This window comes from Taurulus bubalis, assembly GCF_910589615.1.
Source record: "Taurulus bubalis genome assembly, chromosome: 12".
In the NCBI taxonomy this organism is placed as follows: domain Eukaryota; kingdom Metazoa; phylum Chordata; class Actinopteri; order Perciformes; family Cottidae; genus Taurulus; species Taurulus bubalis.
This window is the reverse complement of record NC_136600.1, coordinates 20114216-20138387: the sequence shown is the minus strand read 5'-3', so window position 1 is coordinate 20138387 and position 24172 is coordinate 20114216. Positions and strand designations below refer to the sequence as shown.

Sequence of the window (24172 nt, the reverse complement as noted above, 5' to 3'; positions counted from 1 at the left end):
TCTGCTCAAATTGCTTACATTAAAAAAACTAATCGTAAAACTATAAGGTCCTTTAGAATTTGTTAAAACAAATGTTCAAATGTGAACTTGTCTTCAATATAGTGACTTTGCATCCTTGTCCTCTGCAGTTCATCATTGCTGGAGTTGTTTCCAACCTGATGTTCAAATATCCAGAGTTACTACATGTAAGTACAACTCAATCCAAGCCCAAGAAACAACTTACAACAAATTAGGTAATGAATAAAAAAAAGATAATAACGGCTAATGTTATGGCTAATGTTCCAGGTGTCCCTCATGGTCAACGGTGGCTGTATTATCATAGCTGTAGTTTCAGCTTGTCTGATAAGTGTGGACCTGGCTCACTGGAGTGAAGAAAACGAGGAACATTTGAGGGTAAGACCATGTGAAGAACAGGACACAATTAAACACTTCAATCTGCTTATTTAACAATAGATACAACACATGTTTGCTCATATGAAACTACTATATATGTAATCATTTTTGTGTTTCTGACAGATAGAAGCGCTGGAACTTTGTGTGTTGGGGCTCGAGGTTTTTCTCTCTGCGATCCTTTGCTTCTGGTTCTTAAAAGAGAAACACACCAACTCTCCATTATCAGGCCAAACGAAGAAGACATATGAAAATTGAATACTTAATAAATTAACTGTCTGTATATTAACTACCAGTAGCCTGTATGTTAGTGTGTAAAAGAAGTTAAGCGACTGCGTTCGCAGACTTTTTGTTTGTTTTCTTGTGGCTTGCTTTTCTTCTCGATTTCCTATATTAGAGCTGAAACCCTTGCTGAGCAGCCCGGGGCTGTGGTCTGCGTCTGGTGTTTGACTCGGACTGAGAACACAAGACTTGTGGTAAATGAATGTCAACTTCTCTCATGTGAAGGAAAAAAAAACACTCCTCACCCTCTGCGTCTCTCTTTGTAACGGTATAGTGAACCTCATCGTGTTGCTTTGTCGGTCTATATACCGGGGTGTCTGTGTGGTTTGACACGGCTCTGTTAACAGTGGAAATATCTGCAATGTGTTTTCAGATAAACTCACACACTTCCAGATGTGTGAAGGATTCATGCGTTATCGGCATTAGCCACTGGTGGAAATACCAAAGAAATGATTACAACAACAACATGTTTTGAACATTTTAATCAGCTGTACAATTTGTCATAACAGAAAACTGGCAATAAAAGAAAGTATTGTCTGGATAGATCTGCCTGCTATTTTTTGTTTGTATGTAACACACATAAAAAAAACCTCATCTACAGTATAAACACAGGTTCATATCTAGCTCATTAAAACAAATGTACAGACCACTGACGTACCATCATGGCAGTGTAAATGATGTGTCAATTTCCAATTTACAGAATCATAATGAAACGTCATATAATAGTTGAGCTTCATCCATTAAAGTCTTAGTGCTGCGAAGCTGGACTCCTCTTATTTGCATCTCCTTGTCCTGACATACAAACTACTGTTGCATCATTCCGCTTCAGGAACTCACAGCTATGAAAAAAAGAAGGAATACACAAGAAGAAAGGGGATTTAAAAAAATATCTTTTTGCACTCACAAGTTATTTTATTTCAGTCAGCATGCAATATTAAGATTGTCATTCAACAAAAGGGCCTATTTTAGTTGTAATACGGCATTATACAACACATACTAAAAGAATTCTAGATTTTGTCAAAACAATAAGTTCGGTTACCATAAATCAGTGGTAATGACTGCATAGCAGTGATGCTTTTGAGCAAAATGTAACTCAAACGGTATTTTGGAGATATATTTAGTTGTGGAAAATTTAACAAATTCAACATTATTATCTTATTATGAAACTTAATTGAAGCTATTTCTTCTTTAGATGCTAAAGCAATGTTATTGTCAAAATGTGTACGTATTTAAAGTCTTTCAGACTAAATAAAAATGTGTACATATTTAAAGTCTTTCAGACTAAATCAAAATGTGTAAGTCCATAACATTGTTAATACTTTCTATTAAATGTTTTAACTAGATTACTGCATTATTTACAAAGGAAAAGACACTGAGAATTTTACCACTGACTAGAGCCTGAAAAACAAATAAACAAAGTTTCTCAAAAAAGTAAGACTGAAATGTGCAGCGGCGGAGAGTTCAGGGAAGCATATTTGAATGCATTCAAAATAAAAATAAAAAACTTTATCAAAACATGTAAAGGAGCAAACAGACGTTTCTTTACTCTATTTGATAATACGATTTTAATAGACAAATTATGCATCTAAGAGTGTTTTTGGTTTATTACTAAAAAATGAAAAGTTGACCATACATTTAAAGCAATATCAACATAGGATACTTTTTTTTTAAAGTATAGATTGTGGGTGTTTTACTGTCATTTGGGTACTACAGCAAAGAGCAACACAGATGTTCTTATTTATTCCACAAAAATGTGATTTGCCTCTATGTAAGTACAGTGGGGCGGTTCAGGCCTGTTTTTATGCTGCCATTTGCATTGTAATATTTTATGCATATAATCTGGAAGTGTGCTATGTTTTTTTCTCAAAATGAAGTCCTGTAAAAGCTGATTTTGAAAATTCGAAACAAATAAAAATAACAAGTTAAACAGTTAGTTAAAAACACAAAACTCAGGCATCACCAAAAAAAACATGAATGCATTCCAAAGCCCCAAAACAAAGGTTGCTTACATGCGTGTGTTCAAACGTACATAAAACTCTTGAAAACACAAATTTCATCCTCATATCAAACAGATGCACAGAGGAAAATGAGAGGGAAACATGAACGAGAGCCAGACGTTTACAAAACAAACTCCCCATGGGGAGGATAGCCCCCCAAACCCACCGGGACACACTGCCATGCAGCACTCACCAAAGGCACCAAAAGCACATTTTCACACAGATTAGTAGTCAGTCGGGTATCTCACAGTGGTTAATGAGTCTGTGAAGGGAACAACAGAGATCCACTGCGGTGACAATGGTTACTTACTGAGCTAAAATCCCTCAGCTCTGAGTCACACCACAGTAGAGAGGCCTACTGCTATATGAGAGGCCGTGCTCTGGTAAAAACAAAACAGCAAAAAGGTGGTCAGTGAAACTGAAGCTTCAAATATTCTCTTCCACTTAGATCCCTTTCACACGTAACCGGTTTGGTCCATTTGGTAGTCTGGTGTCAGGTGTGAAAGCTGTTAATCAAACCCTGGTGCGGACCACCAGCCGGACCCGTCTGAAAAGGTGGGTTTTGGTCCGTTTGTGGTGTTCAATAAAATTGCCTCAGCGTTGCGTGGTTTAAAGCTCACACAGAGGGGATTTTAATCCTAAACCTCTTTATAACAACAATTACATGATAAAAAAAAAATAGCCAAATTAAGGGTATTATCAGGATTTAAAACCAGTCATGTTCCTGGCTTTAGGCTAATTTAAGCAAATAATCAACATGGTGTTAAGTGGTTTTCTAATCACTACCCTTTCCAATCTCACTTTTGTTGAGTAAAAGTAAAACTGCATTCAGAAAGCATGAGCACCTCAGAACAACATGACGATATGCAGCTTCAATTTAACTCCAAAGAGAATAAAGAAGTACGATGAATACAAATATATAAATGTACGTATTGAAACAAGATCAAATAAAAATGAAGATGACCTGCTCCGCTCCACATGTAGATATGAGCCGCTCATTCTAGGGATTATACATACATACACTTTGTTTATAGACACACACACACACACACACACACACACACACACACACACACACACACACACACACACAATCTGTCTTTCAATAAAGAAAAACACGTCTTGTCTTGTTTTGCTGAAAGATAGGAATTTGGGTAAAATATGTAAGTACTTAACTGTCTTCCATATCGAGGTAAGCTTAAGCTAAAAAACGGGCCTTAAATAAATTATAAATCAATTTGACTTGAGAGAGAGCAACGAAATATAAATGGGTGTCACCGCATCTTATGGTTTATCTGAACTGTGCTTCTCAAAATACGCACTCATAAAACAACGTGGTGTTTGTGGGACATTTTCCGTCACTGAGTATAGGAAGACAATCAAACACTCACTGCTGTGATGAACTTGGTGCCCTGGGGTTGGAGCTCTTCCTCTTCCTGGAATATGGAGGGAGATGCGATGGAGGAGGAAGTGGTGGAGGAGCACAGGAAAGTGGGGGGCTCGTTGTTGTTGTAGGCGTCCATGACGATGCTGGGGTGCCCGGGTATCGTGAGGGTACTCAGGCCTGTTACACTGTCACTGGAGGTGCACTGGGAGGATGTCTCTGAGCTCTCAGTGACTGGAACACAAAGAGGAAGTTACATTAATACTGTAACACTGAATAAAGCAACATTACATTCTCCATTAAAAAAGACTCCATGACTCAAGTATCCCCTAACCAGCGCAAAACATTTTGGGTTGAAAAAACAATATATGTATATAATACACAGCGCTTACATATACATCAGTGTCTGATTTAATATCAAATATATCAAATTCAGTTTAAGAACTTACACTTATACTATTGAATATTTATTAAAAAAAGACTCCATAAAATTTCTAAGGGCAGTCGCCAAGTTAGATATTTAACTCGGCGTTCCATATAGTTAAATCATTAGTGAGTTGGATTTTTTTGACTTTGGCAACTCCTAGTGGCAGCAGCAAAGATGACACTGTGGCAGTAATCAGTAATCCCCCATCTACCCTGTTAAAAATGCTACACATAGAGGCATTGTGTAATTTGTTAGCAATTAACATGGTAATTTATTTTGAAGCTCTTCTTCATTTTATTATTATCTTGAGTAGAGTACCATAAATATTGACTTGGAGTGGGTTAATAATGGGTGAAAATGGGTACAAAGGCCAAATGAGCTGCTGATTATGTACAAAAGCCCCCCCAATAAATTAAAATAAGACAAATAAGATTTAAATTACAGTGTTTAAGCTTAAAATCTTATTTAAACCCAGATTTTTTTTAATTAAAGTATATACAGATAAACTTCCTAGTGTTTTTTTTTATACTTAACTGAAAATAAATTGAAGATAAAATAGCCACTCACTCATTGAGGGCTGGCTCCCGGAGTCCTGCTCCAGCTCATCTTCCTCTATGCAGTCGTAGGGCCACTGGGCAAAGGAGGGAACACTGGCCACTAGGTATGGATGTGTGTGCGGGTGAGAGGGTGAGGAGTACAGGTGAAGGTTGAGCGAGCCCAGCAGGGAGGAGGAGGACTGGCTGCTGGAGGAGGAGGTGCTGCTGTTGGAGATTGTGGAGTGAGGTCTCTTGAACGAAGTGGCGTGATCGAACGAAGACACTGCAATGGATGCCCTGGTCCGAGCCTCTGTCGGCAGAGACAAACACAGTGAGCTGTGTGAGTTCATGGGAGGGATAAAAGGTGACAAGGATGTATGAACATTCCTGTGGTTGTTAATGACAATAATTGAGGCATGAATCATGTTGTTTTACAGCATGAAAGAGGTGTAATGTAAAATACTTTACTGCGGTTGTAATTACTTCAAATCAGTATGTTGTAGATTTCAGCTGGTGCGCTAACTTGAGAAAAACTCTCGTAATGTTTTATACTACTACAATAAAACACCTACAAGCAAGAGCCAAGTTTTTGAGGTTTCAGCAAAGACACATTTTGTGTGTTTGCATAATTGCAACGTGAATCATGAAGATGCAAAAAACTGTAGAGCAGGAGAAAGAGGGATAAGAACGATAAAAGCACACCGAGGCTCAACTACACAAAGTGTACAAGGACAGCTCACCTGTCCTTTTCATGATATAGTCAATGGCTCTGTCACTGATAGCTGCATCACTTGGCTTAATGTCCATAAAAGGCTTGCTTCCAATCCCCATGGACACCATCTCCTTCATGCGCAACTCTGGAATCCAGAAAGGAAATATTTAATGACAAAACCTTTGCCTTACACAGGATAAAGGGCCTGCATGTCACATATACATAGATATTCAGATCAAAATTACAATTAAATACACCTCTGTTTCTGAGCGCCTGCCTCCACAGAATCTTCCCTATGATAGCGGTCCACACAGCCTTGACCTCAGCGGAGCTGGCTTGGAGTATAAACGTGTCCTGTGACTTCCTCCGACGGAACCAAATCTCAAAGCGTAGGCCGCTGTCGCCTACATTTTCAGTCATACCTATTTCTGCTGTCTGAATAGAACAGAATAGAAAAGAAACATGAACTCAAATATTGGTATACAAGCAGAAATGTGTCCCAAAGTGATCCTTAAACAATAAACTCCTACTTTGAAGGACTGTTTATAGATGTAAAAGTCATATCCTCCTTCAATCTTCTTGGTCTTGCTGAAGAGGATGAGGTCTTCAAACAAGAAGACGTGGCGGAGGTATTTCCTCCGTCCGCACCAGACTATGAATTCATCCTGGCAGCGGAGTTGACCCTGCTCCTTTAGGTTCACCTGGAGAGGAAACATGGCCGTTCACATGCGTCAGAGAGAACAATACAGATCCTGGGGGGACTCTGACCTCGATCTGCTGCATACATAACAAGCTGACCTCCAACTCAAAAACAGTATCACGTCTTGCCAGTTTAAAAAATAATAAGAATGTGAAGAAGTGTTTGGTTTATGGTGACATCAACATATTCATCACAGTGGCACATGGCTCTGGGCTCTTGCATTTCCTCTTACGTCACAGCCCCGAATGGCATCCATAGCCAGCAGGTCGTTGCCATGGCGAAGCTGAAACTTGACCATCTCCTCTGCAGTGCGCAGGTCGCTCAGCTCCTGCTCCTGGGACTGACCGCACTCCTTGATCAGGTCTTTCAGTAACAGCGCATATTTACTCATCCTCTGGATGGGCTTCAGCAAGTAGGACGCCAAGTCCATCTTGTCTCCGAGCTCCATCTGCTTATTCTGAGGAGACACACAGTGAGGATTATTATTGTGTATTGCGTCTTTTGAATATGGGGACACACATATTGTGAGTGAGTCGTACAAACTGTAGGTCAATTCTGCTTATTAGCAGTTAAATGATGTTGACTCAATGCAGCTGTGTTGAGTGTTGGACATGCATTAATTAGAACATGACCAATACTACATTTGTTTGGCTCATATTTTTCAACATGAATAAAGAATCATTTAAACATGATTACTAAATAATTGTGACAAATAAATGGACTTTATGGCTCAGTTCACATTAGAAAAAAATAACCTTTCAGTACTCACTGGTGGGCAAACTATGTAACGGTGACACTGTGTCTGAATTAACTCAAACTTCCCAGTTCAAATCCTGAAACCACAACAGGGGTTACGGTCACTCCCATCATCTCCATGATAACTGAGCAGCTGCATCTGCTGATGAAGGCCATCAGAAGTGTTTAAAACACTCAAAATCATGAAAGTTGAGATCTTTCATGTCTTGTCATTATAATTCAATTCAGTAATATATTCAGATACTAATTTATCTGTGATTAGCTAACATCGGCCATAAAAATGGGCCATATCGAGGAATTGCTTAAAATCTAATATGTTTATATTTTTTGTGATCCATTTAGTGTACAACTAAATATAATGCCCTGTGACCTGCCACTCTATGAGGAATGTACACAGACGCACCTTAAAGAATTCGTTCCCATGGCTGCTGAGCAGTTCGTCGGACTGCGGCTTATTCTTGCTGTACAGAGCATACATTCCAAACTGATCCTCCTGCACACAAGATCAACAAGTTACAACACTGACTACAGTAAGAAGTATGTATTTCAGTATGCATTTCAAAATACATTGAATGATTCAGCTCCCAAGAGACTGAAAAGATAATTTCATGGGTTCATTATGACAATGAGTGGCTATATGGGTATCGGCACAAACAACGGCGTGACAGTGAAACCCTGACAGATCACTGGAAACAGATCAACACATCATTACAATCGCTGCTGTTGGGAGCCACTCAACCTGAGTGTGGTTTTTAGGCTGTCAGCGTGCCGCCTCGGGGGACTCTGACTGTCTGGACTCACGTGTCTGAGAAAACAGCTACTGATGGACAGCGGGGAGTGGGCGCATGACTCCAGCTCCTTCAGGAAATACTGACTGTGGAAGTCCCACAGTTTTTCAACATTCCCAAAAATGATGCTGCGCTTCCCCCGCAGGTCCTGTGGCAAGTCCGGGCGTTCCATTTCGGCGAAATAGTGCTCAATGACGTAGCTGAGAGAGCGAACATACTCCCTCTCTGTGGAGATCATCTCATCCATTATGTGCTGTACTTTACTGGACAACAAAAAGACATGATAAGCTGAAAGAGTACTCATGATGCACTGGTGATACTAATAATACAATACCAAACAAATTTAGAGAATAAACTCAACAATTAACAACCATTTCAATAATTGAATAATCATTTTTGCATAATTTATAAAGCAAAAATGCCAAATACTCAATAATCTTAAATTAGGATTGCTTATTTTCTCAGCATTATTCTATTATAAACTGGAAGGGAAGATGAAAATAATTGAAACGAAAAACAGTATATGAAAAGACTTAAAACAATTTTAAATCCTGTTTTACTCTTTTAAATAGGTGTAAAGTAATAATCCAGGTCTAGAATCAGTGGTTCCCTCCCTCACCTGCTGTGTTTCTTGCCTTCTCCGTCACTGTGTCTGTTGTGGGGCCTGGAGGGCGTCGACATGCTGCGGCTGCGTCCTAATGCAGGGCTCAATATGTCAGGTCTCTGCAGCTTCTTCTCCGCAGACACGTTATTAGCCACCTCCAAGCCCTTGATGTACACACCGGTGTAGCCATGGATGTGGCTGACGTCTGAGTGACCACTGTCCCTCGGGGTCAGCTCATAGCTCATGGTCTTCTTCATGATCTTCTTCATTGGCTGCTTGCGGAGGCGGGCTGCACCGGAGTAGACGGGCTCCGAGTGACACGATATGGTCGAGTCGATGGTGCAGTCGCTGTCTGTGTCGTCAAACATGGAAGGGCTCTGCCTCAGTTTGCTGTCGCATTCGGGGGGGAATGTGAAGTGAGAGGAAGAGGAAATTGAACTGGTTGGGCTCTTGGAGAAAGGCCCAGCAGAGTGAGGCTTGTTGTCCTCAAACGGTAATGGTGGAATTACCACAGGTAAATGCACACATGCTTTCGCTCCATGCAGTTCTGTAGCGGCAGTCTGGCTTTCGGAAATCTTTAAAGAAGCCACCGTGTCAACATCCGTGGAGTGAGGGGCTGCGGTTCTGGCTCGGGCCAAAGTCTCTTCCAACTGCTGTTTGGTTTGCTGGCATTTGTGCCACACTGTGTTCCACTGCTGCAGCTGCTGAGGACTCTCCAGGGAGAGCACCATGTTGTTGAGAGTGCTGAAGTTGTCCATGGAGAACTTGGACGCCTCGGTGTAATAATCCTGTAGGATCTGCACCACAGATGGCAAAAGTCCAACACCTGAAGAGTCTGGACTCAGGTGGCCAAAATAATCCTGGCAGTGCTCCATCCACTGGTTTGCCTAAAGATTTGAAAGAGTGATTCATCTTTATAACATAATAATAATTATGAGACACAGTATGGTTAATCCTGAAAAATGTCTGGCATATGCTTCGGTTGTAAAGGAGATTTTAAGTTTATGCTAATCCTTAAATACTCAAAATGTAGCATACCTTTGGACAGCATATCCACATTAGGTTAAAATACTTACTGAGTCATAGAATTCATACAGGTTGGTAAGGATGTCTAGCTGAGCCTTCCTCTTCTCCACTCTGCTTAAGATGGAGCCCAGATTTTGCTTAAAGTCAAGGAGAACCGAACCTGGAAGGGACTCAGGAGAGTCTTTCACCAGCTGCAGGCCGAGCCTCTGCTGGTGCTGTCAGGAAACGGACAAAACGGATCCATTTAGCATTGATTGTCTTCTCAAAATGACACATTGGAGGTGGAATTGGAATCTATTGAGAAATGGTGTCCATATTTACCACCGTCTCCTCAAGAAACTGGTCCAAGCTCTCTCGCATCTCCTTAACTTTGGCCACAGACAGAGTTAGCGATTTCAACGGTGTGAGCTGCTTCTCTCCTTTGACACTGAACCAAAGTTTGATCTGAAAAGAGAACAAGATTGTTCATTGATTAAATATCCCAACTGTTGAACGAGAAAACAGCATAAATAACAATTTCAAGAGTGAAATAGTTGAAGCTCACCTGTTGTGTTTGCTCTTCAAATGTGCGCACCTCCAGAAGGCTCTCCAACTGTTTCTGAGACTTGTTTGAGAGGATCACAAGCTTATGGACCTCTTCGTCTACTTGGTTGTACAGTGCATTCAACATGTCGACAGCATCTCTAAATGCACAAAGAAAACAATAACAGTGCAGAGCGGGTTATGAAATGTCTATATCATTATCACTACAGGTTTCAATCATATTGGCTCGTGTGCTTGAGAGTCCAATCATTCTTCCTTCAGTACCTGTAGTTTTCATTTTCACAGGCCTCTTCCTTCCTGATGCGGGCGAGGACAGTTCCTCCTTCTAGACGCAGTCTGTTTAGACGGGTGTCCTCTAGCACACACTTCATGAGATGCCTCTGCTGTTCCAATACCTCAGAAACCTCCTGAAATAAACATGCACAATGGGGAAGATGATCAAATGAGGAAAAGGATGTAAAAACAAAACAAGTGAAATATCTGTTTCATTTAAAACTCGAAAGAAAAGCACTAGGATCATGGAGAGTAACCATAAAACACACTCCTGAGCTGTTTACTCCAGTTAAGAGGACAGAGGCCAGCAGAGAGCTATTGTGAGTCAGTGGAGACACATAAATCAGGAGGCAAGACTGCCTGCAGGGGGTCGGGTCTGACCTTCGAGGTCTTCAGGTTGCCGCTGCCGCTCAGTGTGCTGATAGACTCCTGGAGGGAGGAGATGGATGCGCTACAACTGCTGGCAAATGGGTCAATTTTCTGTGAGAGAGACAGAGAGAAAAAGATTATCAGCACTAGCAATGTCAAAACATAAAAAATCTCTGTAGCCCGTCACCATTCTTAAAATCGGCAGGATGTTTTGGAGAAAAATCTAAAATGCAAGGGATTGATCCAAGAATGGCCACAAACCATCCATGTTTCAGCTGGCTCAGAGAAGCCATTTGTTTTAACAATACATAACTCATACATAACATAAAAAAACAAATAATATATATATTTTTTTCTTAGTAACAACGGACACCCAACAACTGAATTATTATTATGTTTTTAGAAAAGGTATCTCCGCCCTCGCCATGCTCTTGAGTAAGTTTACAAATATGTTTACAATGCCCAGCCCCCTCCGCCACACCCACCTGTCTGAAGTGGATCCAGTGGTTGTGGTCGTAGTGGAAGGTGCCCTCCAGGTCTTGTGTGAGCTGGGTTTGGTCGATGTGCTTCAGCAGGGCTTTCAGAGATGACATTGTTTCAGTCTGTGGCAAGAAAAGCACAAACACACACTCAGTGTGATACTCTGTGTCATCACAGCCTACAGCGACAACATTAGAGAGGAATTCATTAAATCTCAATCGAGTAACAACTAGTTGAATTAATTAAGAGTCTTTATTTACCTGTACATCGATGTCTCTCTCAGGTTTGGCTGCTGTCTCCTTGTCCACCAGGAAGAGAACAGTGTAAAGTGCATTTGGTGCCAACGCCTGAGAAAAACATGCACAATTATTTGCATTGTCGATTAAGATAAAGATAAATGAATAAACATACGCAGAGATTTTTTACAGATAAACTGACTTATAATGCATATGTTGTGGTTTACGGAATTATCATCCCGACATCAGTAAGACAACTCATCATCACAGCATGATGATATGTCTCTTGTAAGTCGGCTGCAGCCGGCCCACTCCCAGTGTGCGGTTAAAAACAGACAAGTGAGCACAGGCTTCTCCACTCGAGCCCTGAAGCCAGCCTTTTTTTCAAAAACATGTCTTGGAAGTGCAGTATATGAATATGAATTTAAAGGTGTGTCTCTTTTAACAAGCTAACTGTGACAGAAACTGAGAGGTAGAACATTAAGATATGTGTAAGGAATGCCATAGTGTAATAACCTTGAGACATAGCAATATAGCTTAGAAGAGAACAGAGATTCAGCCTGTAAGCTCTTTGGGTGTGTGTTGGAGGGTAATTACATGTTTTCCACTGAGGCCTCACCTGTAACTCAGACAGAGATGACAACAGAGCTGGAACAGGCTGCTGCCTCCTGCTGTCTATTACAACAGTTAAGCCTTGATCACGCCTTTCTTTCCTGAAAGCAAAGTATTACCGTTAGTGCATTGTCTTTGTCTTTGTCACCTGATTTAGATAGATTGGGTCAGAGACCATTTTTAATCCAATAATTCCAAATATACTTGAAAGATGCATTGAATATCTACCAGCAGCTACTAGAGAGACCTTGTGAGTCTGACCACGAATACGTTTTTCATTCTCAAGATAACTGGTAATGCTCTATATAAAAAATAATTACTTTTTCCATTCATCTACAAGCTCTGAATAACAACTGCACTGTGAAGGAACATTTGAAACATGCTAAAAATTCACCTAAAAAAAAAGACAGGTGTGAAAGTTACTGGAGTTATTCTTAACAGACACAAAAGCCAGAGTAGGTGTGACTTACCGCAGCGTGGAATAGTAGTAGCCCAATAAACAGGTGAGGTCATTGACTGTGCAACTCTCACCTGCCCACACCTGAGCTCTTGTGCACACCTGTAGCACTGCCCTCCCACTGCGATCTCTGCTTCCTGGACGAGAAAATACCAGCAGGGGGTCAACACTTTTCATGTCAGGAATGTTTAAGCTTTAGGGAACTCAGTGTTATCACTTGTGAAAATACTTTCACATCATTGTTATGTCATCATATCTTATGTATATTAATGTTGTGGTCTCTATAATATAGGTGGAGGCTTCAAAATAAAGCCAGTGGGTTTTCTGCCTCTTCCTGAACTGTAATATTATGTATTCTTTAAATTGTGCAAATAAATCATGTCTAGATCAGATTATAAAGCTACTTAGAGCATGAAAGTACTTTCTAAGTTTCTTAAATATCTGTTAAACTAGGGGGGCAAAAAGTAATGGCCCAAAAAAGAATACCCAGTTCTATATTTCTGCCTTTTACCACAGTCCAAATACGCTACAATATTATTCAGAAATAATGCTGCTGTTTTCCAGTAGCGGAGAAGACATGTGGTTCATCAGGATTTCAAAGCAACTTTTACAAAGTGATTATAAGGTAAATAAGCAATGGAAATGACGGATTGCATTTTACGTAAAAAAAAAAAATGTATCAAGATGAATAAAAGCAGCTAATATCAGCTGTGTCTGAATCGCTGGTTGCCTACCTGGCAGGATCACAGCACCCGATATGAGCAGCTTTTCATTGACCTCCGACACCAGTTTGGGGCGGGCTGAGTAACTCTCATTGGAGGAGCCTGCAGCTGAAGCCGGCCTGATGGCCGTCCCGTTGGCAGCTTTTGGACTGTACGACTCTTCTCCACTGTGCCTGTGCCGTCTGCTCTCACTGCTGATGGTGTCATCGCGCTGTCCTGTTGAAATAAGTATAAATAGTGGGCACATTTTGTCTAAGTGATACTTACTGAGCCACAACTATACAAAAATACAGTACAGTCAATATAAATGAGAAGCCTCCTTTCACCTTAGCACTAATCGTAATACGTCATGAAGCAAGTGTTTATTAGTGGTGACATAAGTGTGCTCTAGTAGTGAGTTCACCCTGACTCATAACAGAGCCCAGGTGTTCAGTCAGCCTGAGTCACAGGTAACTCATGGCATTATTAGATTCTGATGTCCTCACATCCTCCTCGCCAGCCATCCATACCTCAAGGCTCTGTTAGTAAGAATGCTCCTGACACGGATCCTATTCCTGAGGCAGCAAAACACAGTATTCACTGTATACCCAATGGGATACTTCACTGTGCCTTGGCTAAGTACCTGAAGGAATCCTTTCTAGAAATCCTAGTTTAGCATGCTAGCATGCCAGAATTTTCTATTAAGCACTCACACAAAGTGAATCTGAGGCTGACTTTTAATGCCAGTATTTGGTCATAAACCAAAAGTACTGGCCAAAGTGTTGGACTGACCAGCTGTTACTGACAGAGACATTCCTGTTCCGAGAGCCATAGTAATAAACTATGTCCTTTCTAAACAAGAAGGAAAAGCCATGGGAAATAAACATGAAATATTGATAGGCCATTGCTCAACCAGCTCTGCCGATAGATCTGTGACGATGGATGGATCTGTGTCTGATGGATACCTGTTGTGTGTGGCCTCTTGTATTGTCCTGCTCTGTTCTGTGACAGTAAACCCTCCCAGCTCAGCCTCTATTGTCTTCAAACAGTCGGTGCATTTCCTGTGCGACTGTGTGGCCAGGCTTGTGTTTGCTGCATGTTTCCTAAATAGCTTTGTTTTCAGAGGAAGTGACAAACGTAGAGTAAAGCCTCCTGAGTATTGTCCTGTGTGAAAGTCTGCTTTTTGTGTAGTCTGTGGGACACGTTCGCAGGTCGTCAAAGAGGCTAACACTGCACTGGTTGCTGGAGCTTTGAGTAACTGATCACATAAATTACGCAGAAAGTGTTTTGATATTGCAGTTTGCTGGCTCATATAATGAGTAATCTAACCCATCTTTGAGTATTTTTTTCAGAGTGGTGTGAGTCAGTGCAGGTTAGGTCTTGTGTTTCTGGACTGAATGGACTCTCCAAAGACAGAGGTGTAGTTTGAAAAGGTTTTTTTCGTGGATCCCCATTGGCTGATTTGATTCACAAAGGACACTTTTGTAAATGAGGCAACCCATCTGGGATCAGTGTAGCCCTCAGCCCCAATAACATTGGAGGGTCATCTCATTGTGGACTGCTGGGGTCCCTGTGGTTGGTTTACAGGGTTTACAGGATCCTTTGTTGCCTTTAAAATGTCGTTGTGGGAAACCTGCTTTGCAACAGCTGAAATACAATCCCGTCTGAGGTAATCTCAGGAACACAACATTGATGCGATCTAACTACAATATTTTTGCTGCATGGTTCGTATTCATCACATTTAAATGAACATACGTTTAATCGCCTTTATTTATAAAATCAGTACTAACAGCCTTAACTATGGTCTAGCCTTGTCCAAGGTTAGGACCGAGAGATTAGAAATAACTCTTCGCCGCGCATTTCAATTCACGGAAGAATCTGTGTTTTGAAAAAACAGCATGATTCCCTCGGTGGTACTCTCACACCGACACTTTCCTGAGCTACCCTGTACGAGCCAACACAAAAACAAAGACTGACAGTGGTAAAGAAAACACAGGGTTGAGAGTAAGTTCTGTTTCCTATGTAGGGCCGTACCTGTATACTCAACGTGCCAAAAAATACACAGTGGGCTTTGAAAAGCAATCTGTCACCAATGTCAGCGTTAATGCTTCAGAGTTATGGGCTGTCTCGATTCAGACGGCAACTGCAGCCACCTGATGAATAACCACTCCTGCTGCAGGGTATAATTACACACCCTGATGAGAAACCTCTATTATCTGACTATTAAGAGTGAAAGAGTGGTTAAGAGTGGTTTTAACACCCTGAGGTTATGTTACTTGATAAGCAAGAAAGTATGAGTCATGGACTGGTACGATGATTCAACCACTGTTGGAGAAACAACACATATATTATACAACACTCATTCCTACTGAAAATGTAAATCTTAAAAGTGTCAGTAGTAGTTTCGTTTCCCCCAAGAAATCCAACCAATCTCCAAAAATAGCTGACATTTAGTGTTTAGACACTTTGTGTTTATTGGGGACTACTATTACTATGAGTTTTTATGGAAGCACCATAGTGTATATGGGATAGACTTTAAATAAACCACAATCTCCATGTTTATTGTGATGAAGGAACATATCATCCCGTATATTAGTGTTGCTCATTGATGTGTTTTTTACAGTTTTGGGACCAAAATTAAGGTATATTTGCAGAGAGAAATAAGCTTTGGTTACACAGATAATACTTATGATTGCTAGCTAAAGCTGTGAAATAAATGCAGTGGAATAAATATAAATGATTTGAAATGCAGTCTGAAATGTACTTGGGGTAAATGTACTTTTGTACTTTCTACTGCTCGTAAAGCCAACATTAAATTAAAACGTATTTGCATGTAATATTAGCAACTTAAATGTGATTTTTGTTCGACGAGACATTGTGAAAGCAAAAGGTAGAACATCAGTACATACCTGACTCCTCTTTGCTGCTTCTCCTCTCAGAGCCAGGAAAAGCCGCCTCCACATCGAGCTTCCCAAAGCGAAGAGCGTAGCCATTTATAAGCTTTTTGGGGGAGGTGCTAGCTGAGCCTCCAGAAGAGGATCGTTCCCGGTGGCCTTTAACCTGGCCTGCCTTGTTAGTCCTCTCCAGTGATTTTGAGCGTCTTTCTGCCCGTCTCTCTGCGCTCCTCAACCCCCTCTGTAAGTAAAGTAAAGGTGTGCTGGGTCTGGAGTCATCTCCGCTGAGCCAGCTCCGGCTACCCAACCTCCGAGATAAATGTTCTCTGGAGGAAGACCGGGTGTCGGGGCTGCTCCCTGGGGTCACTGAGTCCTCTCTTAGACCAGCACCGTGCTCTGGGCTTTCCTCCAGAATGGATTCAGAGCTTGAGCCGAGGCTCATGGGGTTCTGCAGGGCCTCCATGTAAGATTTCCTGAAAAGTCTCCTGCTCTCAAATGCGACAGAGTCCCTTGGGAGGCGTCGTCGAGGGCCAGGGTTACTGAGGTCCGTGGTGAAAGATATCATCTTGGACCCTGGCCCTCTCTCTCTCCCACCACTATCCTCACTTCCTAGTCCACACTCTTCAGTGGGCCTTTCGATTGTAATGATAGGTGTGGTAGTGTCTGGTGAACTGACACTGTGGTTCTCACTGCTGGGGTCCAAATGGTGTCTGTTTGGGGAGGTGGGCTCAGAGAAGATGGAGTCAGCTCCCTGAGAGTGCAGAGACTCTCTGGAGCTGCGGTGGCTGTCAAGAGTCCCTGTGGATCCGCTGGTGCTGCAGGTGCTCAGATGGCCGCGGAAGCCACCTCTGCTGCAGCGCGCTTGCATGATGGCGTCCGCCGTGCTGCTGACAAACAGTGGGTTGACCACGTTCTTCCACGGCGTTCTGTACACAGCCGTACCAGTGGTAAGTAGACAGTTCTGTAGTGGGTGCAGGTTACGGTCACGTGTCACATTCTGTAAGAACTCAGCTGTGAAGACACTGCCATACATGCTCTCTGCGACGGTGACCTCTGTGATGGCCTGCCCACTGAACGACAGACATTTTATTACGAGCTTTGCAGTCTTGCGGCCTAGAGGAACGATCTGTAGGTAGAAGTCTCCTTGCTTTAGTCGCACTTTGTGCAGAGGGGCGAGCTGCAGGACGACTTTCTCGTGGATGCAGAGAGGCCACCCCTCATGATAGAACAGCAATCCTCTGAACCTCACCTGAGAGAAAAACAGAGAAATCAGTCACTCCCAAAAAAGATTATCATCTGTGTATCGTGGCTCAGCTGTGGTATGACTGACACCTGAAAAGCTGTGTTCAAACACATGTTTAACTTCAATGCAGTGTCAAGATGTTTTCATTGGACAAACTAGATGAATCACTGTCAGCGATCATTCAACGAAGGAGAAAAACCTGTCTGATCAGGCTTTGTTTTGCAGCAACCACAACACAAATCTTCACAAAAACATAACCTAAGAGCAAAGACACTGTGCTCAAGGGTTGGCTTTTTCATCTTGTATGAATGTCAATGCTCAGACTGAGGATATGATCTTCCTCTGAAGCCTCTCATATTGCCTGCAATACAAAGACTCCCAAGCACTGCAAGCTGGTCTCAGGGGCTAGGCTTAGGTGAAACTATTGCTATGACTATCGTCACAGTGTAATCACTGCGGAGATGAATACAGAGGAATAAAGTTACAGCGCTTTGGTTGTAGAGCCACAGCAATCAAAGCTTGTGAGAGAGAATATTGAATTTCGTTTTGGGTCCAAGAGTCTATGGCAGCCTCTCAAACAGACCACAGTTTCCCTCTGTTTCCCTATTCAGAGAAAGATGGCTGCTTTTCAGCTTGTTTTCAGAACAATAATCAACTCTGTCTCAGTCTGATACTCCCCCTTCCCACTCAGAAAATATATTCCCACTCAGCAGCACTGTTCTCACATTCTTTTGTCACAAACATTTTGTCTTATCACCTCAGCTGTTTATCTTTCAAGATATTTATAATTGAATGTTTGAAGTGTTTTGGGAAGGACATGAGTTGATATGTCCTGACACACGGATACATGTTTTAGTGGGACTACTGGTTTTATTTTTCATCGTTGAGTCCTCACTTCCCCATCACTACGGTTAGTAACTGGTCAATCTGTTTGAAGTGAAATCTGAAATAAATCACAGAAGGTTATATCGATTTAACTTGAGGTGCCACATCTAGCAACAACTCACACAGGTTTCTTGTTGGATGATCTGCAGGATTCTCTTGGCAGGAAGCAAGAAGTCGATGAGGCAGCGGAGGCCGTCTCCTCGGTACTGCCTTTCTACCACACTGAAGAGCTGCCACAGGACCGTGGCAGCGGTGGCACTGAAGGGGCGGTACAGGGCCGACAAGGTGCTCTGGATACAGCTGTCCAAAGACTCAGTGTCCTGCGTAAAATAATATCTGGATTAGGTTGGACATCTTTCATCAGATGAAGTTTGTGCTAAAAGTGTCATATGTGCTAGCATGTGCTAGTTAGAAGTAAACACAAAGTACAGCTCAGGTTAAGTGACATTTCCTAACAAATCTCATAGTAATCCATCTAATAGATGGAAAAATACTTTAATAAATGTCAACTTTCTGATGGCCTTTGAGGAAAAGTCAGGGGATCACAAATGTTGTTATGGTTCCTCCTCTGAAGACCATGAATGTCTGTTCCAAATTACTGTACCAGTGAGTTGAGATATTACAGTAGTGGACCGATCAACCGTCAGGCAGACCATCACAAGAGCCATGCCACTGCCATGGTTCAAAATACCATCCAAAGACTGCACAACTATGACCAAATAACAAGGCATCTGCCAACTGTACATACTTTCAGCCAGATAAACATACAGTTGCCCATGAGTTACTGAGCAAGATCCCATTTAGCCAGAAAGTCAGGAAGTTTGAACATGACAGGAAACGTCAGCCATGATGGTTTTTCCATCAGCAAGAGGGGAAGCAGCTGGTGGGAGTGACGTCACTGTCAGCGGACACAAACAGCAAAAACTGGAAAGTACAGACTGGACTCCAGTTGAGGATGGGATGGTGCAATGCTACCCATTAATAACAACAATATCACTGACTTTCATCTGACCCCCTACACGACCTGGGCCACCTCCACCTGTCCCCACCAGAAGAGATGACATGTCAGACACTGTCTGGACTGTCTGGATGAGAAGGGACATTTGGGACTAGAGCCGTCCTGGATGAGGTTGACCCGGTCTTGTAGTTATGCTCATGGTTCAGGCTATGACCTTCCTCTCAGCAGTCGGCGCCAAGGCCAAACATCCCTCGCCTATCTGTCCTTTCCGAATGGAACACAACAGTGGAATAGAGACATCTGCCTCCGATGATAACCACACAGATAGATAGCAATGCCAGGGAAAGTCCCACACTATGACAACTGTGTACCATGCTGAGGAACGTGGGGGTTGATGAGGACGCAGCTCCTAACTCTCACTTGAATGTCTTTGCTGCATTTACATGACAATAAAAGTGTGTAAAAAAAAAAAAAAAGGATGCCTAGAAATGCTCCAGCAAATTTAGCCTGTCAGACTGCCCATGTTTCACCCTTTGTAGGATCTGTCCTGTTGATCTAAGCAGCTCAGCACCATCAATTAGAGGAGAGCGAGTACAGTTCAGTGCATTGGTACACATGCCACGACTCTACTACAAGGCGCACATTGTGTACTCCGCCTCTCTAAGTGGTATGTGCTGTACAGTGTTTGGTGCCCTGAAACAAAACGCCCACCTCCATTAGCAGTCAGCCTGCTTTTAGTGAGACAAAAATGGCTCTGGGCATTAGTCACTGTTACACCCGGGAGGAGAAGAATAACATGATGTTTTATTGGAGGACAGCTAACAATGGGAGGAAAGCCCTCGCTACATAGTTTGGACACACCAGTTTCTCTTGAGGTTTCCAAGACAGAAAAAAAAACAGTGGTGACAGAAGTAGTGTTTTGATGAACGATTACTCAATGATCAATCAAATGCTATTCAACCTGCTGCACAGGAGTGGCTGTCCACGTAATCTGATGCTACAATATGGACAAAAAACAACACAATGTTTACAGTGAGAGTAATAGTAGTCGTAGAAATAGACATTACACCATCACCCTGTAGAAAACATCTTCCATAAGGTACAACATGTATTGCTTTCCATTGTCCGGAAGCGTTTGAAACTTTTCCAAAAAAGTGTCACCTGGCTAGTGGGAGACATATCTGCAAGTCTCAGCAGAGCTACTGAGCTTACAGCCACCAACGCTGAGCTTCCCATCCGCTCTGAGCCACAGAGGAATGCAGTGTGTGTGTGGTTGTGTGTCTCTAGCCTCAGACCCTCAGCCAGGACAGGAACAGATTGGGAAGTCCCACCCTTTCTGATGCCAGGTCTTTGTAAGAGGCCGCCTGTGTGATGGAGGACTGAAGTGATAATTAATGGCTTCAAGCTCCAGGTGGGACACTTTTGTCTGCACTGTCAGTAAACCAGCTGTTCAGAAGATGCACGTAGCGGGTAAGTGGGCTGAGCGATGTGGGTTATGTCTCTGAATGATATTTACTCTTAAATATGAAGAAACATTGCAATGTAAGTAAATGTTTGTGAGCCACTTGAGACATTAAATATTCCATGTGAAAATATAATATTAGCTAGTAACTCTAAAAGTACAGCACCTTTTAAAGCATGTGTCAGACTGCAAAGTGGAAGGAGAAACGGATCAAAGTCAGAGGGATAGAAAGGGAGAATGGGTGCATCACAGAGAAAGAAAGAGCGATAGACCTTAAGAGACAGAGATAGAGAGAGAGAGATAGAGAGAGAGAGAGAGAGAGGTGGTCACTGACACATTTAGTGGGTCAGGGACACAAAAGGCGCTGCCTACCAGGCCTCCAGTGGAGCATGAAGCCACCAGGGGAGTGTAACAAGAGAGCCCTGGAGCCCCCATACAGACTGCTCACTAACCAACCTGCTAACAGCCTCAAAGGCCACAGGCTGACAAAGCTCAGACCTGCCCCGCCGCCAGGTGCCAGGACGCCAACAAAAGAGTCTAGTGAGACCTCACCATTGAACCTGCAATTTGATTCAACTTTTGATTCGTAGCAATAGAAATCCTATCTTATGAGAGGAGGAGAGGCGAGGAAAGGGGCTGGGATATAAAGTCAGAAAAAATATCTAAACATGACATAAACAATTCTCAATAAAGTCAAGACGTAACATTACTAATATTGCCTGACAAAGCTCTTAAATCAAAATACAGTTTTGTTAAATTGAATATATTCGGAGCGATCAGTGCAGTTTGCAGATTCTTTATCTCACTACTGCTCTCACACAAGTACTTCTTAACAACTTAACAAGTGTCTCACCTGAAGGCACATACTAACTTACTTTTACTAAATAAAACTGAATTGTACTTGAATAGACACACAAACACAGATATGTAAGACACAAATAAACTCTCTCTGAGTATGAACACTACAGAACGTGTTCTTTAGTAGACAAAGTCACAATATTAGAATAGCAATGTAAAAAGACACTTTAGTAAATGTTACAATGTTATCTCAGGAGATAAACTTTAACCCAGAGAGGCCACACTGATTGTGTGCTATACACAGCTGGGGTTGTGGGGTGACAGCGGGATCAACAATGATGGAAGTCTGGAGGTGATAAACTGACCCAAAAGTTACTATTTTTAATTTCCCTAATTCACATCTACATTCCTATGGTTTGACTGCAATATAAGATAAAGATAGCTGCTAATCATCCGGCTATAGAATAAGATGTGAAGTGTAAGCGCTACATGTTTTCTTTTCAAGTACTGCACAAAGCAAAATGCAAATTATGCTTTTAAAAAAAGACAAAATTAAACTGTATCCCAATGGAGTAGAAAGAAAGATTCCCACATCGGTTATTAGAAATACTGGATTTTTGTCGTCAACTAATGACTTTGTCCTACAGGATGTAAACAACACTGGCAGGATATTGTTCCTGGGCCCTGACAGACCCTCTGGATAGATGTTGCACTGTATACAACAAACATGCACATTCTCACGTTTGATTAGGCCTTTGCATAAAAGGAAAACCCAACAGCAAGAAGACAAAAAGTGAATGGAGGTCCTTCAACCAATCACAGCGGTGATGGGCAATGACAGGAGAGACAAAAGAGACTAACAAAAGGCTGTTGATACCTCTGCAGAGTAAATATAGCATGGGTGCATACCAAAACAAGTGGGAGGATGATAAAAGGACCTGACTTATCCGAGAGGATACAAACTTGTGTATTTCACTGACCCCATTCTTTTTTTGGTTTGAAGATAAAAGCCCACAAATGCTGATGATGGCCCACAGCTTAAAAACATTAATGTCTGTATCTACTGAAGAAAGACATTCAAGATTTGAAATATGTTACTTATCTGGTCTTCAATTCCAGTGTTTAGCTCCCTGTCAAAACTGCACACCTAATGTGTCTTTAATCCCGTAGAGAGCCACAGCATTCATATTGTAACTGTTATGCAACAGTAGGAGAACATGTTGAGGGGCCATCAGTAAAGAATTACTAGAATTGCCAATGTCCTTCGAAGGGAACACAGATTACTACAAACATCCCGGTATCTGAGAGCAGCAGACACAATGTTGCTGAAAAGGCAAACATTTACACACGGTGTGACGTATTAAGTTATCTTACTGAAACAAACAAGAATATAAAGACATAATATAATTGAAACTAAAATAACATTAATATAAACATAGAGTGTACCGATTGATGGATCAGCACACACACACACAGACACACACACACACACTTTATGCTTGTCTAAAAAAACTACCTGCTATGTTTTGGCGACATAGCAAGATATAAAATTATCAGCCATTTACAAGCTGAGACATTAAAAACATTCATTGAATGTGCACAATAAGACACATTATTACAGAAGAGTTAAAACACATAAATGCACAAAACAGAAACTTCCAAGAAGTCTCAGTAAAATTGCAATGCAGACATATTTAAAGCTCGTACCTTAATACTCAGGTAGTTGTCACAACTCCGGGACTTTGCTCTGGAGTGCATTTTGCCCAGTGACAGCATTTAGGCACCAGACGAAAGACCACACTTCAACAAATAAATAAATGTCATCGACTCCAAAAATCCAGTGTACAATCCACTCTGTAAGTGCTGCAAGTCATTGCTGTGATAACAACAGGTCCCGTGCCTTTTCTCTCTCCAGCTCTGTGTGTGTGTGCTGTGGTGAAGGCAGCTGGAGCAGAATAAACTCCTGTCGGAGCGTGAGAGAGGCAGTGCGCTGGCTTCTACGTCACTCACCCTCCCTCCCTCCCTCCCTCCAGCATAACCTCCCCCGCCCTGCTGCTGCTCTGCTACCGAAGCCTCTTCCAGCTGGATAAATGCACACTGCTGCAACTTCGGGCTCATCATTCAGATAGAGAGAGAAGAAGAAGAAAAAAAAACACACTACCTGACCTGCACACCCCCACCGCCCCGAGCCCCCAACACTCCACCCAGCATGGGTCGGACTCTGACTAACTCCTCTCTGCCCCCCCCTGACCCCTTGCACCCCTACCTCCACCGACAGCTCCCCTCCACCCCTCCTGCCACAATGGTCTCTCTTTGTCCTGACAATACAAATGGACTAGGGTTTCAGCTTATTCTGCTGCTTTTCAAAAGGAAAAAGAAAGGAAGACATCAGCATAGGCTTGGTTGCTCAGGTCACTCTCTACAATGGCGTTCCCCTTAAATATTGCAAGGGGAATACCCAATCCTTAAACTGGCCCTTACAAACCACTGTCATATGCGTGACATCCTCCTGTTTTATAAGACAGATAGGACATCTTGAGTCTAAAACAATATATAAACTGTTCTTTTATTAAAAAAATTTCTCAGAACAGAGTGTTTTTGTTGTTTAAGACACGCACATAAACTCAATTATATCATTAGCTAACATTCCTCGACGATG

The 24172-nt window shown here is 42.1% G+C and overlaps 1 protein-coding gene across 1 annotated transcript; it reads right to left on the bottom strand.

Moving 5' to 3' along the window:
- Positions 1 to 1139: 1139 nt before the first annotated feature.
- Positions 1140 to 23289, bottom strand: plekhg4b (pleckstrin homology domain containing, family G (with RhoGef domain) member 4B; the record flags this gene model as incomplete). The annotated part of the gene is made up of 24 exons (XM_079227111.1): positions 1140 to 1511; positions 2980 to 3049; positions 4061 to 4287; positions 5048 to 5326; positions 5757 to 5873; positions 5986 to 6163; positions 6259 to 6429; positions 6661 to 6885; positions 7588 to 7677; positions 7986 to 8235; positions 8592 to 9463; positions 9653 to 9817; positions 9924 to 10046; positions 10147 to 10285; positions 10410 to 10552; positions 10800 to 10898; positions 11273 to 11389; positions 11528 to 11614; positions 12123 to 12216; positions 12586 to 12709; positions 13307 to 13510; positions 16183 to 17416; positions 18418 to 18615; positions 23221 to 23289. 23 exons carry the CDS (start codon positions 23287 to 23289, stop codon positions 3005 to 3007), a joined length of 5250 nt encoding a protein of 1749 aa, XP_079083237.1. The 3' UTR covers positions 1140 to 1511; positions 2980 to 3004.
- Positions 23290 to 24172: the final 883 nt, after the last annotated feature.